Source organism: Trichechus manatus, unplaced genomic scaffold (assembly GCF_000243295.1).
Source record: "Trichechus manatus latirostris isolate Lorelei unplaced genomic scaffold, TriManLat1.0 scaffold00035, whole genome shotgun sequence".
NCBI classification, from domain to species: Eukaryota; Metazoa; Chordata; class Mammalia; order Sirenia; family Trichechidae; genus Trichechus; species Trichechus manatus.
In genome coordinates this window covers 8,942,422-8,958,309 of record NW_004443971.1, presented here as the reverse complement: position 1 = coordinate 8,958,309, position 15,888 = coordinate 8,942,422, and the positions used below count along the sequence as shown (strand labels likewise).

The following is a 15,888-nucleotide window of genomic DNA, read 5'->3' as shown; positions in this document are numbered from 1 at the left end:
ATTAAAAACTGCCGCTGGAATTTGGATTGGGATTGCATTGTATCTGTAGATTGCTTTGGGTAGAATTGACATTTTCACTATGTTGAGTCTACCTATCCATGAGCAAGGTATATTTTTCCACTTATCTCATCATTAAAGTTTGTTTTTTTTTTTAAAGTATGTTAAGGCCTAACTTCCGAGGATGTGATATGAAGTGCCATGAAAGAAGCATGCTAGCCTCCTTAGCGCTCACCCAGGGCGTGGGTCTACGTTACTGTAAGTCCAGCGTGGTAGCATTCCAGGCCATGTGGGTAGTGGTTGCTCTTATTTCCTTGCTGCTGTGTTTTTGTTGTATCTTGTTTTGTTTGTTGTTTGTTTTATTTTTGTTTTTCCCGGGTTTTTTTTCCTGCTCTATAAATGTTTAGTAAATATTATTTGCAGTGAGATTTTGTGCTGGGCAGTGTACTCTGTACTACGGGTACAAAAGGAATAAAATAGTTTTTGTCCTGGAGGTATTCATAGACACGTAGATGGATGATTTCTGTGTAGCTGGGCAACTGCAGTGCCAGAGGTAAGCACAGGGGGCGCTAAGACTATGTTTTTCAAACTGTGCTAGATCATGATTCATTAGGGGAGTCATGAAATCACTTTTATGGGTTTTGACCCATTTTTTTAACTGAATACAGTAGAACAGAATAGAAAAGAATATGTCAGGGGGGCGTCACACTAGTTTAAGGTTAAGTTTTATTTTTTGAAACTTTTAGGTGTGTGTGTGTGTGCATATGCGTGTGTGTGTGTGTTGCAATATAAGATGCAGTTTATATTCTGAGTTGTGGGTCAAAAAAAGTTTGAGAGCCACTAAGACCAGAAGGACAGAGGAAGAAACTCTCGTAATATCCTCTGTGAGCTCCATGAGGGCAGGAACCAAGTCTTCTCTTTAATTTCCCCCAGCGCTTAATCCATAGCTGGTCATATGGTATGTTCACTGAAAGAAGGAAGGAGGAAGAGGAGATTCCTTAAGCCAGTGTTGTTTCTTTTTGTGCCTTTTATTTTTTTAAATTGTGGTATAATTTGCATACAGTGACTGAACTTAAGTGTTACAGTTTGAAGAGTTCTGACAAATTCATACCCTCTTGTAACCTATATCTCTATCAAGATAAAGAATATTTTCATCACCTCAGAATGTTCCTCTTGCTTGTCCCTAGTCAATCCATCCCCACCCCAAGGCAACCTCTGTTCTGATTTCTTTCACCATAGTTTTACCTGCTATTGAACTTCACAAAGATGGGATTATACAGTATGTACTTTTTTGTATCTGCCTTTCTTTGCTCAGCATGATATTTTTGAGCTTCACCCACATTGTTGCTTGTATCAGTGCTTGTTCCTTTTTATTGTGACCTATGCAATAAAAAGGACAAAAAAAAAAGAACCGCTTTGGCGATGAACTGATGGTTTGAGCAGGAGTGAGTAGGGAGGCTGGGTACCTTGGCATTCTGATCTTGACAGTCTCCAGAATTTGCTTTGAGCCATGGAATGAATCTTGTTCCAGTCCATTGCCATCTGTGTTATGCACACCATTAGGCCTCCTTCCTAGGAGTGTTGAAGCTCAATGTGTGCTTAAGGTATTGAGGATAAGAGAAAAGAAGTTATTTTTTTTCGATACCAGTACATTGACACAAGGACTAGCCACCGACTTCTTTTTATAGTACAGTGTAAGATTTAAAGTCAGACTATAGGAATCCACGTGAGGCATCTGACACATGCTAGGAAAACCTTGACTTCAGGCCAAAAAGACATTCTGAGCTCACTTGATAGCGTCTAAGAGCTGGAGCCTCATTGGAATGTAATTTTCCTCCCCCGTTCTCCTGTGGCTCTCTCAACCCAGGAGCAGATGGATGAATGAAGAACAGCGCATTGTCTTCATGCACAGCTGAGTGCTGTGAGTGCCATGTATATGGATAGAAAGTTTGAGAGGTCATGTGCTCCAAAGTCAGACACAAGGGAACTCAGTTTTCTCAACAGGAAATTTTACTAAGGGCAGTACTTTTCTCTTCTGTATGAACTTGAAGTGGGTCTTGAGAAGCACCCATTTTTCTTTTCTAGGACTTCTGCAGTGTCTGATGAGGTGGTCAGCTGGTAAGGGGTTAATGAGCTATCAACTCATCACACATCTGGATGCACTGTCATTAAATTCTTACGAAAATTTGATTTCCCCCGAGAGAGTTTTCATCAAACATTTATATAACCCAGAAATGGCCAGGGGAACCCGACATGGCCACAGAACTCATCAGAAGGCATGGAAAGCATGCTTTGTTCCCACTGTGGGCAAAATAATGTGCTGTCTCTACTCACTGGGATTCTCCTGAGAACAGGGATGAAATATCCAAATCCTGTTTACCTAACCTTGCCAGAAATTGCTTCTTTGCTGAAGCCTCAAATTCTGGCTATTGCTCCTACAGACATGTGGCTAGCCAGGCCTTGGAAAACCTATTCCAAACTTCCCTGGTTGGCTGGGGCCATGGAGGATGCAGAGGGCACACCACAAGTCAGTCCTCACTGGCGCGGAGAAGCTACAAAACAGATACATAGATAGAGGCAGTGGACCAGCCGTGAGAAAGCTCCCTGCCTTCCTTAGGCCATACAGAGTGAGCAAAGAGAAGACTTCCGTGGTCACATCTACCCATTTGACTTAGATGAGTATTCAACCTATGTGTATTATTCCCGAAGGAGCCCTGGTGGCACAGTGGTTAAGCATTCGGCTGCTAACCAAAAGGTCGGCAGTTTGAACCCAGCAGCCACTCTGTGGGAGAAAGATGTGGCAGTCTACTTCCATAAAGATTACAGACTTGAGAAACCTATGGGGGCAGTTCCACTCTGCCCTATAGGGTCGCTATGAGTCAGAATCAACACAATGGCAAAGGGTTTTGTTTTGGTTGGTATTACTCTCTTAGAGGCTGGAATCTGTACTCCTGGCATCAATCAATCAACTGATATTTATGGAATGCCTACTGTGGGAAGGGCATAATAGTGGGGGATATAAAGAAGAGTAAGACATGGTCGTGCCCTCTACAAAGCTTACCTTCTGGTCGGGTGATAGGAAATGGCGATCACAGAATGAGGGAGTGGATTCTGTGACACACGATGGCTGCAGACAAATCATTGTAGGCCAGGGTCGCAGGGCTGGCTGGCTGGCTTCCCAGAGGCTGGGAATTTGACTTAAATCTTAAAGACTGGGTCCAATTCCAACAGCTGAGAAGAGTGGGAAACCTTTGAAGAAGGAAGGATGCTGGGAGCTGAGGGGCAGACATCAGTGGATTTGAGGATTTTATAATAACAAGTGTCTGCATGGTGCCAGATATATGTAAATACTTTGCCTATATTTACAGGCACAATGACCTAGGAGGCTGATGTGATCCTCATTTGAGACTCAGAGAGGTTAAGTAGCTTGCTCAAGGTCACACAGCTGATCTCAGGCTCAGGCTTTTTCAGTACTCTGCCCAAAACAGTGAATGTGTCATTGGATTAGAACAGACAAGTCTGAAGAAGAAAATGGAGATAATGTTGGATAGACAAGTTGAGGACAGATTACAATTTGTTCTGGCTGTTTGACCTTGCTCTAGTTCTTTAACTTCACTGAGCCTCTGCTTCCTAGTCTGGAAAATTAAGATAATATCTACCTCATAAAGGTTATTATGAGGATTAAAATGAAGAATGTATATAAAGCACTTAGCACACTGCCTGGTGTAGAAAATAAGCACAAGTAGTAAATAGAGGCAGTTTTATTGCCAAACTGAGGAAGGGAGACTTTACCTTAGAAATAAATGGAGCTATTATTGGTTCTTCAGCAGTGGACTGACATAATAAAAGCCACATTTTAAGACAGTTATGCACCAGTGCTGGTGTAAGATAATAAAGGTATGAATCAGGGTAGGTAGGGGTAGTGAGAATAGAGAGGAAAGGTGAGTTACCAAAAGCATGCATTGCCTCCCCCTGATTCTTTTCTGCCCTAAAGAGCCCCCCCGACACACACACATTTGCTCAACTTATGGGCAGCACCATGACTTCTGGTCATTAGACTTACAGACATAAAGTTAATCCTCAGGGTCTACACAGAGCTGATCCTGAAGGTTTACAGGGTCAAGGGCAGCCTGGCTGGATCAGCAGCATCTCCCAGAGGAGGAAGGGCCGCTGCACGTGCAGCCTCCCAATCAGCCTCTTTTGTCTAGCTTTCATTTACTCTTCCCTCGCAACTGAATTGAGTGTCTTTCCATCCTCTGCCTCTAGTTAAGCTGTAACTGCTGTTCTTCTGCTGCAGCCAGGCACCTGCCAGGGCCTGTTGGCACTGAACCCAGAGCTCAGCCTGACAGGCGCTCCATCACTGAACATCTTGTCAGATCCTGGGAAGGAGGAGGCACATCACATGCTTTTTCTTCCTTGCTAGTGGCTGCTCCCAGTGTGATTGTGATGAGGGGGGAAGGATGGGGGAGCAGTTAATTTGATGTCTGCTTATGGAATGAAATGGCATTCAGACAGATGGTCTTTAGCTATGGATTCTTCTCTGACATTTCTTCTCAGTTTCTGGACCTCAAAGCTGCTTGAGCAATAGAGAGGACAGTAGACGTCCTAGGAATTTGAATCTCCAGGTCCTTCCGGAGGGACAGGAAATATTGTCATAAAGTCATAGAAGGTCGCTGCTAAAGAGGATCTTAGGAATTACATTTAGTCCAAGGGTTTCCAGACTTTTTCTCTAGCAGAACTCTTTCTTCAAACCATACCTTACATAGAATCCCAGTAGATTAAATAGAAAAAGCAGCAGAGCTCGTTTGGTTGAAGCAGGGGTAGGCGGTGCCGAGTCCTGCTAGTTTGGCTGTCCTTTTACTCGCTTCTCAAGGGCAGCCCTGGAGCGCTGGCACAGCACCTCAGAGCTCTGGCATACAGCTTGAAAACCACTGACCTGGTCAGATCCATTCATTTTAGAGTTGAGGAAACAAGCTCAGGGATGGGAAGTGGCTTTTCCAAGGTTGCTTGACTTCTTGTCCAGTGCTTGTTTTATACTGTTATCTCTTTCGTACCATTTTCTTTTTACATTTTGCTTTTAAAAAATTGGAATCCTTTACATGATCTGAATTTTTCCATTAAGACTTATATTTCAAGTTCTTTGGTCCTATATATGCTATTTCTGTAGGGCGAGAGCTCTGGTACCGAAATCCTAGTCTGCAGCTAAGACCTCTCCCAGAATGTTGGGAGTTGATGGGGGAAATGACTGACAGAGCTAGGACCCTCCCCCATTCTCTTCTTCACTCACCCAGAGTTCTGAGTAAGTCTGGGTAAATTAACTGCTCTTGCCCCACTCCTGATTTCTGATTCCTGAATGCTGAAATGGCCTGGCTTGGTTGGTGTGTAGTGTGACTCACCTACAGTAACCCTCAAGGAGTGGCAGACTACATTTTTATAGTTGAATTTTGTCATAATGGGCCCCAGATAAACCTGAAAATAGAAGAGGATTCTGTTTAGCTCTCAACTCTTCTCATGTTTACTGAATAGCACTATACAATGCATAAGTAAATAGTGCCTTGTCATCTTCATGAATCCTCCTCATCCTAACCACCACACAGTCCTCTAAGGTGTTTAACCATTGCATTGGAACTCAAGAACTGAGAAATCTCACCCCGATCTTGTTAAGTCAGCACGTCAGCCTTCTTCCTGCTTCACAGCCAATCTCCTTGCCGTGGTCAAACCAACCTGAGGGTCACCCTCCTTTTCTGCCAAGCCTTGGGGTTGTCCACGGTTTGCTCATATGCCTTCTTCTTCCCACAGCAGTGTTGTGACCTAGGCTACCATGCTAGCCTGAACCGGGCCCTGCGCACCTTCCTCTCCGCCGAGTTAAATCTGGAGCAGTCAAAGCACGAGGGTCTGGATGCCATCGAGAATGCAGTGGAAAACCTGGATGCCACCAGTGACAAGCAGCGCCTCATGGAGATGTACAACAATGTCTTCTGCCCACCTATGAAGTTTGAATTCCAGCCCCACATGGGGGACATGGTGAGGCCCTATCCCAATCCCCACACCCCCAAGGGGTTGGAACTCACTTGTCTCTAGAGTCACAACACTGAAGCTACATTATTCTGGGGAGAGAGAGGCCTGGGTCTGGCTTCCTGTCAGGTAGGTGTCTCTCCTACTGAAGTGAGGCATGATCCACTCATTCAGCAAATGTTGACTGAGTACCTGCTGTCCACCAGGCCTGGCTGTAGTCATTGGGGATTTCAGTGCTCAGGGAGCTTACCATCTGGTTAGGGAGATCTCTGAGGTTGGGAAGAAGTTAGAAAACTGCATAGGGAGGGACACCTAAAGGGGCCACCATGATCAAAGGAAGTGAAAACCAGTAGGTTTGTTCCAGAACTGCTAGTAGTTCAGTCTGGTGGAAAGGAAATAGTGGTGCCAAATGGTAAGGCTGGAAGAAATGAAAGCTGAGGTGAAGCCAGGTCCTAGAGAACTTGTGAGGGGAAGGTTAATGGGAGAGTAGGTTCTTTCGTTATTGGATTCTGGGGGATCTTATTCCCCTGAAGTTAGAAGATTATAATAAAGTCTGTACTTCCGCTTGGGTATTGAACGCAAAAATCAGAATGGATACCTCCAGAAAGGAGTGGAGGGAAGATGCCATCCTGAAGGCCTGATGTTGGTTGCCCAGGCAGGGGAGCATGATCATGAGGGCTTGGTTTTGGACTCTTCACTTCAATGATTGAAACAAGAGAGGCCTAAATAAACTGAAGTGAGAGGAAAGAGAAGTTCCTTGGTTTTCATGGTTCTGCATCTTTTGGTTCCACTTCTGGTCCATACAAATCAGAGTGAACCTAAATCCTACTGGTAGGAGCTCTATTTTACTTTCTGGCTAAATCAAAAGGAAGGTGTATATAGGCTTATGTAACAGAAAAGTGCAGGATGGATCTTTAGGCCTGGTTGGATTCAGGAGCAGAAACGATGCCAAGACTCTGTTTCTCTCTGTTTGCTCTGCTTCCTGTTCTCAGGCTCTTTCCCTGTGGGAGCAAGGTGACTGCATTTCCAACCTTATACCCTTGTAGGATGAAATCTAGTAGAAAGAATATCTGCCTCCCTCTCAGAAGCCCCCACAAAAGTCTCATTGTGTCTCATTGGCTCCGAGTGGGTGAAGTGCTTATCCCTGAGCCAATCACTGTGACTGGGTATCTACAGTTTTCTAATTGGCTTATGCCTAGATCACATGCTTCATTCCTGAGTGGGGCAGAGCTCCATTCAAAGCACGTGGCCTGGCTTGTGGAGGGGTAGTTTCCCCACAGGGCTGTCAGTCCAATTACCAAAAGAAGGGGGAATGGATGCAGGGTGACCAAAAAAGTACAACGTTCTCTCACCAAAAATGATGCTTCCCTTAGGATTAGGATCCAGACTGCTGAGAAAACCCTGCTCTGGGATCAACAACTGGAGTAGTGTAACCAGAGGCTTGCTGCAATTGATAGGCCATTATGGGGAGTGGGACATTTCTATCCTACAGACAGAAATATGGAGATGATTTCTTTCCTCTGCTTCTTGGGGAAAACCACACCATTTACAGTTTGATTCCATTGCTGTGGCTTCAGAAATGTCAGTGTCTGAACAGATGGGGAAACGAGATGGCAGCATGTACAATTAGAGTTGGGGGAAGGCGTGTCACCAAGCCCCAGGAAGCCTCATTCCTCACCTGCCCTGGCTGCTGGTCAAACTTGCCTTCCAAGCCCCTGCTGTCAGCTCCTCTCCAGCTGCCACTGAGATTCCTTCCCAAGAATCAGTGGAACTTGGGGGCCAGCTGAGTGGAGTAATACATTTTCTGATGTTGACTGAGTTGCCTTCTGAGCCAAACAGCTTGTCTCCATAAAGGGGGAATCCAGATGCGGGGTGCTCAGGCCCTCTCCCAGCCCTGTCAGAGCTTCATGTCTATTACTCCAGAACACAGCTGGAATGCATTACCTTGCACCCCGGTAGAGGACCCACTGCCAAAGCATGCATCAGCAGCTCTGCTGCTTCTTAAAGCAGCAGTTTTAGAAATGGCTTTTCCTCTGTGATTCCTCCCTGCTAGGTCTGGTTTACTTTAAAAATCAATAATTCTCTCTTCTGCCTGGGCCCCTCCCATGTGTGAGATAGCTGATCAGGGACTGAGCCAGGCAGTGGCCAGGGTCAGTCCTAGAGCTTGCAAAAGTTCTGCATTCCAGTTTAGCCTTCATATCAGTGGATAATAAGAGATGAGAGGCAAGTCATCCTTGGTCCCTGCAGCTGATCTGTCCCCATCAGTGTGGGCTGTCTGCAGAGTATGGAGGCAATAGGAAGGAGCTGCCTGGAAGTCCTTGTGCTAGGGCCAAAGTTCAGGTGGCATTTTGACCAGAAGCCCTAAAATTGGCCAAGGCCCCACACTGACTCTGGCATTCTGGGGTGCTCAGCAAATGAGTTGACGCCAAGTGCTCTCAGATATACTAGGAGGAGGTGCTTGGCTCCACTCTTGCTGCCCCCAGAGGCTTGTAGGGCTCTGAATGCCTGACTGGTGACATCAGGCAGCCAGAGAGTTCCACTCTTGGCACTAACCCTTCTGGCCACTGAGCTTTCTCCATTGTGTCTCTCTATCCAAGAGCCAGAGTGAAGTCATCTCTCTTTAGATCTGAGAGCCAGCTCAGGCCAACCTCTCGGCTCGGGGAGGAGGTTAAGTCAGTTGGGAGCTTAAAAGCCAGTGAAGGAAAAGGTCAAGTCCTAGCCTCCGCCACTTAAAGAGAAGTTTTGTCTTTTCAAGCAAGAGAACAGTCTGTGGTCATGTGAATGTGCCTGCTCGTTGCTGAGGAGGAAGGAGACCATTCTATCCAGATGTCTCTGCAGATGACAGGCTAAGGGACACACGGCAGCAAGGTGACAGAAGCTACCTCCACATGGCTCCTGTCTCCTACCTCCCAAAGCTCCCGACTCTCCCAGCCTTCTGCTCCTTATCCGTCATTTTGGGACTGCGGTGGTGACCTCAGGCCATAGCCATACCCCATCAAGAGGCAATGGATCGGCCATGCCTTCACACAGAGTGTGCTTGGGGAAAACTTGTCAGTAGTCCTTGGGGGAAAGACTGGTGAAGACCTGGGGTAGAATGACGGCTCTTTGGTAAACACCAAGTTCTACCGTACTCCATGCCCTCTGGGGCTGTCCAGCATAGTCTGCAGACTTGTCCTGGCTTCACACTCTTTCTGACTGATTCAGAGTCTCGTGCATGGCTCGGATTTATAAACATATGCTGGCTGCCAACAGCGACAAGTTAGCCTCCTGACCCACTTCTCTCCTCCTTTCACTCTGATGTACGAAGGAGGCTGAGGGAGGGGCCAGAAAGGGGGCCACTTGGACCTCTAGCAGGAAATCTTCACTATGTCAGAGTATTGTGTTCCTGGAGCTGGGCCTGCCCAGGGCTTTCTGCTCTGGCTTCCTCAGGCTCCCGTAGAGCCACAGACCCTGTGTAGGCCCCAGCTTAGAGATGGGCTTCAAAGAAAGAAGCTTGGTCTTTCTAAATGAGTCCCCCTACCCATTCCTTTCCTGTGATATTTGGTCCTGGAAAAGGTCCACACACTTTGGCTTTGGATTTTGTTTCAACATAGAAACTGTGAGCCTTACACCTTGAGTATGAGTATTTTTATTAGCAGTAATGGGAACTCTGGAACCGCCAAAAGCATTGTGTCCTCTTCCTGACCTGGCATTGCTTTCTTTTGGCAGGCTTCCCAGCTCTGTGCCCAGCAGCCTGTCCAGAGTGAGCTGGTACAGAGATGCCAACAACTGCAATCTCGCTTATCCACCCTGAAGATTGAGAATGAAGAGGTGAGCTTCCAGCCTGGGAGGCTCAGAGCCACCCGCAGAGTTTCTCTGTCCAACCTCTTGCTGCTGCCTGTCTGGGAGCAGGTGGATGGAGCGTGCAGAGAATGTCCGGGCTGCCGCAAACATTTCCTAGCCAAATGTAGGCTTGGACTTTACCCCTCTGCTACATCCTGCCCTTGAACTCCAGGAAGCAGCTCTTGCATTGCCAAAGGTTGAGCTCTATTTTGAGCTTTTGCAGAATGCTTTTTTTCCCCTCTACACATTTCATCAAAATGGCACTTGGCAGCTGTGTGAACAATATTGTGTCTCGGAAACCACCCCCTCATGCTTGGCTTTTTCCAGCATTTTCAAACAAACAGAGGCCTTTGCTTCTGACACTTCAAACATCTCCGTCCTCTTAGATGAGGGTGACTTTCTTCTGGGCCCAGCGTATTTGCTTTCAACAGCCGGTTCAAAAGGGCAGTATAATTGATTATCCAGCTCTTTTCTTTTGAGCTCAGATGGCTTCTCACTTTGCATTTCAGTAGTCTTACTGTTTCCCAGGAAGATCAGGAAGAACTGATCGCTTAGTTTGCAAATGGGGAAACAAATGAATGGATCCATTGAAGGTCATGAAACAGTACCTGAGGTAGATGGAAAATTAGACCCCATCATACGTTTTAACTAGCTCTTTGTACAATGGGATTGGTTTGGATTCATTTGATTCTCTTTTCCTTAAAATTTCCATTATAGCTGAGAGCTAATATCAGATTTTAAAAGTAAATATTAAATAAAAGAGCAGGGTTATACACATAACATGAAGGGAATAGTGGTTTTTAGGTCCTCACTGGAGAGAGTAGCATACTGTATGTAGCTGAGTCCATGTGATGGTTCTCACGTAGCACTGTCAGGTGGGGAGCAGAGCTGCACCTTTTGATGGCATTTCCCCTCCTTCCCCAGCTCTCTCCGTGTGCCCCACTTTAAGCTTCCATCACCTGCTGTTTTGCAGCTTACCCCTCATGCATTATGTTGGCCCTTATCATGGCAGGTGAAGAAGACAATGGAGGCCACCCTGCAGACCATCCAGGACATTGTGACTGTTGAGGATTTTGACGTGTCTGACTGCTTCCAGTACAGCAACTCCATGGAGTCTGTCAAGTCCACAGTCTCAGAAACCTTCATGAGCAAGCCCAGCATCGCCAAGAGGAGGGCCAACCAGCAGGAGACAGAGCAGTTCTATTTCACGGTGAGGGAGCTCGGTGACCTTTAAAGAACATCCATGGGCACTTTCAGGTGTCTGAAAGGCAGCCTTTGCATATCCTAGATTCCCTGTGAGTTGGAATTGACTTGACGGTAGTGGGTTTGATTTTTGGTTTCATACTTAAAGACCGTCCCTACATGTAAAGGCGGAAACATCTACAAGTTGTATATGTTTAACAGGGACCCCCTAAGAGAAAGACTTCTCCCAATTACACCACCAAGGAGGTTTCCTTTTCTAAGAATTCTTTAGCCAGCTAGTAAGGTTTCCTTTGAAAGTTTCCTTCTCAGCCACAGGGGATCTTGACGGGGGATCATCTTTCAGTTCTTGGGAACTACATCCACATATTCTAGCTAACCTATATCTTGTTTTTGAAGTCTGGAGTCTCTTCTAGGTGATATGATGATGTTATTTTTATAACTTTCATTGTTGGAAAATTATTTTTCAAAATTATTACTAAATTCAAAGAAACAGGTAATGTGCGGTGTTGTTATTTTGCAGAGAATCCCAAAACATTGTATTTTGTTATTCACGTGTCTCCCAATCTTCTTTCAGACAGATGGACTCTTTTTTTTTTTCTCTTTTTTTTTTTTAAGTGCATAGTGTTAACTGTTCTTTGGAAGGTTACTGGTTGATCTTTGGTGCTGCTTTTTAATAATTAAGTTATTTTGAGCTTGCCAAGTAGGATTTATTGTCTGGACTAAAATTTATTTCCTAATCTTCTGACGACCTAGAGAGGAGAAATTAAGTTTGCAGATGTGAGATGAAATATAGCCATACTGATTCTGAATGAAACGAATCAACTTGTTTTTCAGTCAAGAAACACAGGCTGCACGCAATAATTGAATTTTTCTTCCTGCTGAAACAATTTGTTTAATTCTCATTTGAACACTGCCCTTTCTCCATTAAGAATGCTAATGATTAGCTAACTTTTTTTTTTAAGAAATCTGTTTTTTTAGTTAAGCTCAGAATTCTTCAGATGTTTTTTATCCTGGAGAAGACTGTCGAAGGGGAGTGATTTGACAGTATTATTCTTTGAAAATAACTTTATTGTTATTCAAAGCAATACATGCTCATAGTATAAACTTTAGAAGCAAAAAGAATAAAAACCACCCATAATCCCACCACCTAGAGATAATGGTTTTTACATATATTCTCTTCCAGTCTTTTTTCTATGTATACACAAACACATATATTTATAATTTTATTACAAAAAATGGGATACTGCTATGTTATAAAACAATATGTTTTTATAACCTGCTGTTTTAATTTAACAACAAATTACAAATATTCTTAAATTACTTAATTATAACATTCATTAAACATATTTATGAGTAAAATACTAAAATCTACACAGAATAAAAATGGAATGACATCTTGGTTCATTCACTCACTCATTTTTTAAAATGTTTAGCACATTGCCTGGTTTGTAGTTAATGCTCAATAAATGTTTAAGACTCATCACCATCATTATTATTAATTTATTCCTTAATCACTATTAAATTATTTATTGATAATTTATTAAGGACCCTACTATATACCAGGCACTGTGCTATAAACTGGGAATGCCAAGAGTGTAAGATGAAGAGGAGAGTGATGGGATTAAGGATATAAGGTGAGGACTTTGATATTTACTTGATATATTTCAAAACAGTTACCATGGTTGATTTTCAGAATTAAAAAAGTAAATACAAAAATCTAAAAAATGCACCCATGCAGTTGTGCAGGAGTGGCAACCAGGATGAATGGAGTTGGGGAGCATCACACACAAAGTGAGTTTGTGCTTGATCTTGGATGAGTGAACCTGGCAGTGAACCCAGGAGGACACTGACATTCCTTGAGGAAAGACAGCATGTGCAAAAGCATAAAGTCATGCACAAACCTGGGTTAGCCCTTAAGAGAACTTCTTAACTATAATGAGGGCTGTGTCACTCGAAGCTTCATTATCTAAGGAGGCTGTTGAACACGCTCTAGAGGCTTTTAATAACAGGATGATTTTGCTGGTCTGTCTGGGCTGCTTAGATATAACACTACTTAAATGACCCAATCTTGTTATATTGCAGAATATTTCCATTTTTTAGGTTAAGTAAGAAATTTTGGACATAAAAAAATCTGTATTTAAGACAGTCTTTGTCAGAATTGCTTTTTGGCTTTAAATGAAGCTATTGCATTTGTATTCAAAGCTGACTTTTAGTAAAAGCAGGAATGACTATATTCAAACTGGTGACCTCTCAAATCCTGCCCACCCTTTCACCTTCTGTCTGAATGCTCTGATGGCCATAGTGCTACTTATCAAAAATGTGTGCAAATGTTCTTGGCTAACAGGAATGGTTTTTGTCTGGGCTTGTCTAGTAGCACATTTATAAAAGAATTCATCATTTTCATGACTGGTACTTGGAATGTGTCAGATAATTCATTTGATGGTGAAAGGGCTTTTTTGGGTAGTGAAATGGGCATTCAAGAAAAGGACATGCCCGTGATAAACAGAGTGGATGCCTGTGCTTGCCTAGCCATATGTAGCGAACACAATTGCAGATGTACTTTATTCTTCTGTCTGTTGCCTCTATAAATGTTGCTCTGTACCCTTCAGAGCAGGGCATCCTGGGAGAGTTTCATACCTTTTGGAAAGCTGGGAAGAGCTCGTCAAGACTTTGAAACCTAGGTAGTGTGCCTGGTGACAGAGAGGGCTTCCTGACCACTCGAGGCTGTCATCAAATTAATCTGCCCAGGTGACATCAATTAGGAATGTGAAGCATGACCTATAGAGGTCAGTTGTTTGCAGGACTCCCAAGAAAATAATCATAGAATCTTAAAGCTTGAAGTTATTTTTTAAATCACTTAACCCAATTCTCATTTGAAATATTTTAAAAAATAAATCCAAAGAGGATGGGTAGCTTGCCCATGGTCCTCCGCCAGAGCTGCAACCAGAACTCTGATTGCCACAAGTATTTTATCAACACCCTATTGAAGAAGCTGAGTGAAAGGAGAGGCTCAGAAACAGCTTGACAATTTTCTCCTCTTATTTGCCTTAAGTAAGGAGTTGTTAGAGTCCCTGGGTGGTGCAAATAGTTAAGGTGCCCAGCAGCTAACCAAAACATTGGAGATTCAAGTCCACCCAGAGGTGCCTCAGAAGAAAAGCCTACTGATCTACTTCCGAAAAACCAGCCATTGAAAACCTATGGAGCACAGTTCTACTCTGGCACTCATAGGATCACCATGAGTTAGAATCAACTTGATGGCAGCTGGTTTTAAGAAGATGGTTCCTGATCACTTTGGCTTTCTATCATTCCTCTTCTATAACACATGATCTAGGAGTATCTATATTTGTCCTGCTTTTTTTATTGTTATTATTAAAAAATAAGTTTAAAAATATGCAAATAGCCCTGCAAGACCAGTGTAGAAGAAACTGCACTCACACACCCAGTTGCTACTCCACCCACCCATAGACAGGAGGAGAGAGCTTGAAAATGGCCAGATTAGAGATCAGAGTAGCACACACACACAGCCTACTTGGATATGTCAAAACAAAATAAAAACAGAAATTTAGGATGCAGCAAACAAACATACAATAAACAAATAAATATAATAACTTATTGATACTTCGGAGACAACAGACAATATCAAATCACATAAAGAAACAGGACAAGATGACTCCAGCAAGTGATCAAAATAAAGAACCAGAAAACGTTCTGGAGGAAGATAGGGCAATGGAAATACCTGTTAAACAATTTGAAAGACTAATATACACAGCTCTCCAAGAGAGCAGGGAAAAAACAAAACCAAGGAAAGACAAACAAATAGAAGAATTCGGGAAAACTGTACAAGAACAAAGCGACAAAATAAATAAACAATTAGAAACCATACAAAAACAGCAACTAGAAATCCAAATGATCAACAATATAATTTCAGAATTAGACAACTCAATAGAAGGACCCAAACCTACTGCCATCGAGTCAGTTCTGGCTCATAGTGACCCCATAGGGTTTCCAAGGTTGTAAATGTCTACGGAAGCAGATTGCCACATTTCTTCCATGAATAGAAGGATATAGGAGCAGAATTGAGAAAATGGAAGACGTAATTAGTGAAATTGAAAACAAATCAGTCCATATTGTTTGAGGAAAAATCAAAAAAAAAAAGAATGAGGAAAAATGAAGAAAGCCTAAGAATTATGTGGGACACTATCAAGAGGAAAAACTTACATGTGACTGGAGTTCCAGAACAGGAGGGAGAAATATAAAACGCAGAATTTTTGAAGTTTTGCTGGCAGAAAATTTCCCTAATATCATGAAAGACGAGAAGATATCCATCCCAGAAGCTCAATAAACCCCATACAGGATAGACCTCAAAAGGAAGTCACCAAGACATATCATAATCAAATGTACCAAAACCAAAGACAAAGAAAAAAAACTGAGAGCAGCTAGGGAAAAACAAAAAGTCACCTACAAGGGAGAACCAATAAGACTAAGCTCTGATTACTAAGCAGAAATCATGAAGGCAATGGGATAACATATATAAAGCCTTGAAAGAAAAAAACTTCCGGCCAAGAATCATATATCCAGCAAAACTCTCTCTCAAATACGATGGCAAAATTAGGACATTTCCAGGTAAACAGAAATCAAGAAAATTTGTAAAAACCAGACCAAAATTACAAGAAATATTAAAGGGAGTCCTCTGGATAGAGTACCAGCATCAAACAGCAATCTGAGATTAGGATACAAGACAGGTCAAACAGACAACAACCCAGGTAAAGAATTCTCAAAAATGAAACAAAGCTAAAAGACTGAAAGTAGGGATCTAGACACGTCAATACATAAACGACGACAACATCGAAA

The 15,888-nt window shown here is 43.2% G+C and overlaps 1 protein-coding gene across 5 annotated transcripts in view; it reads left to right on the top strand.

Annotated features, from left to right (window-relative positions):
• SRGAP2 (SLIT-ROBO Rho GTPase activating protein 2) overlaps positions 1 to 15,888 on the top strand; it is a 330,724-nt gene that overhangs the window by 221,675 nt on the left and 93,161 nt on the right. For 4 of the 5 annotated variants that reach the window (XM_023730300.1, XM_023730301.1, XM_023730302.1 and 1 more), the window contains exons 8-10: positions 5,797 to 6,021; positions 9,721 to 9,822; positions 10,847 to 11,044. In XM_023730300.1, the coding sequence (XP_023586068.1) occupies positions 5,797 to 6,021; positions 9,721 to 9,822; positions 10,847 to 11,044 (525 nt within the window). The remainder of the gene's footprint in view (positions 1 to 5,796; positions 6,022 to 9,720; positions 9,823 to 10,846; positions 11,045 to 15,888) is intronic. The other variant, XM_004375212.3, reaches the window with a different exon arrangement.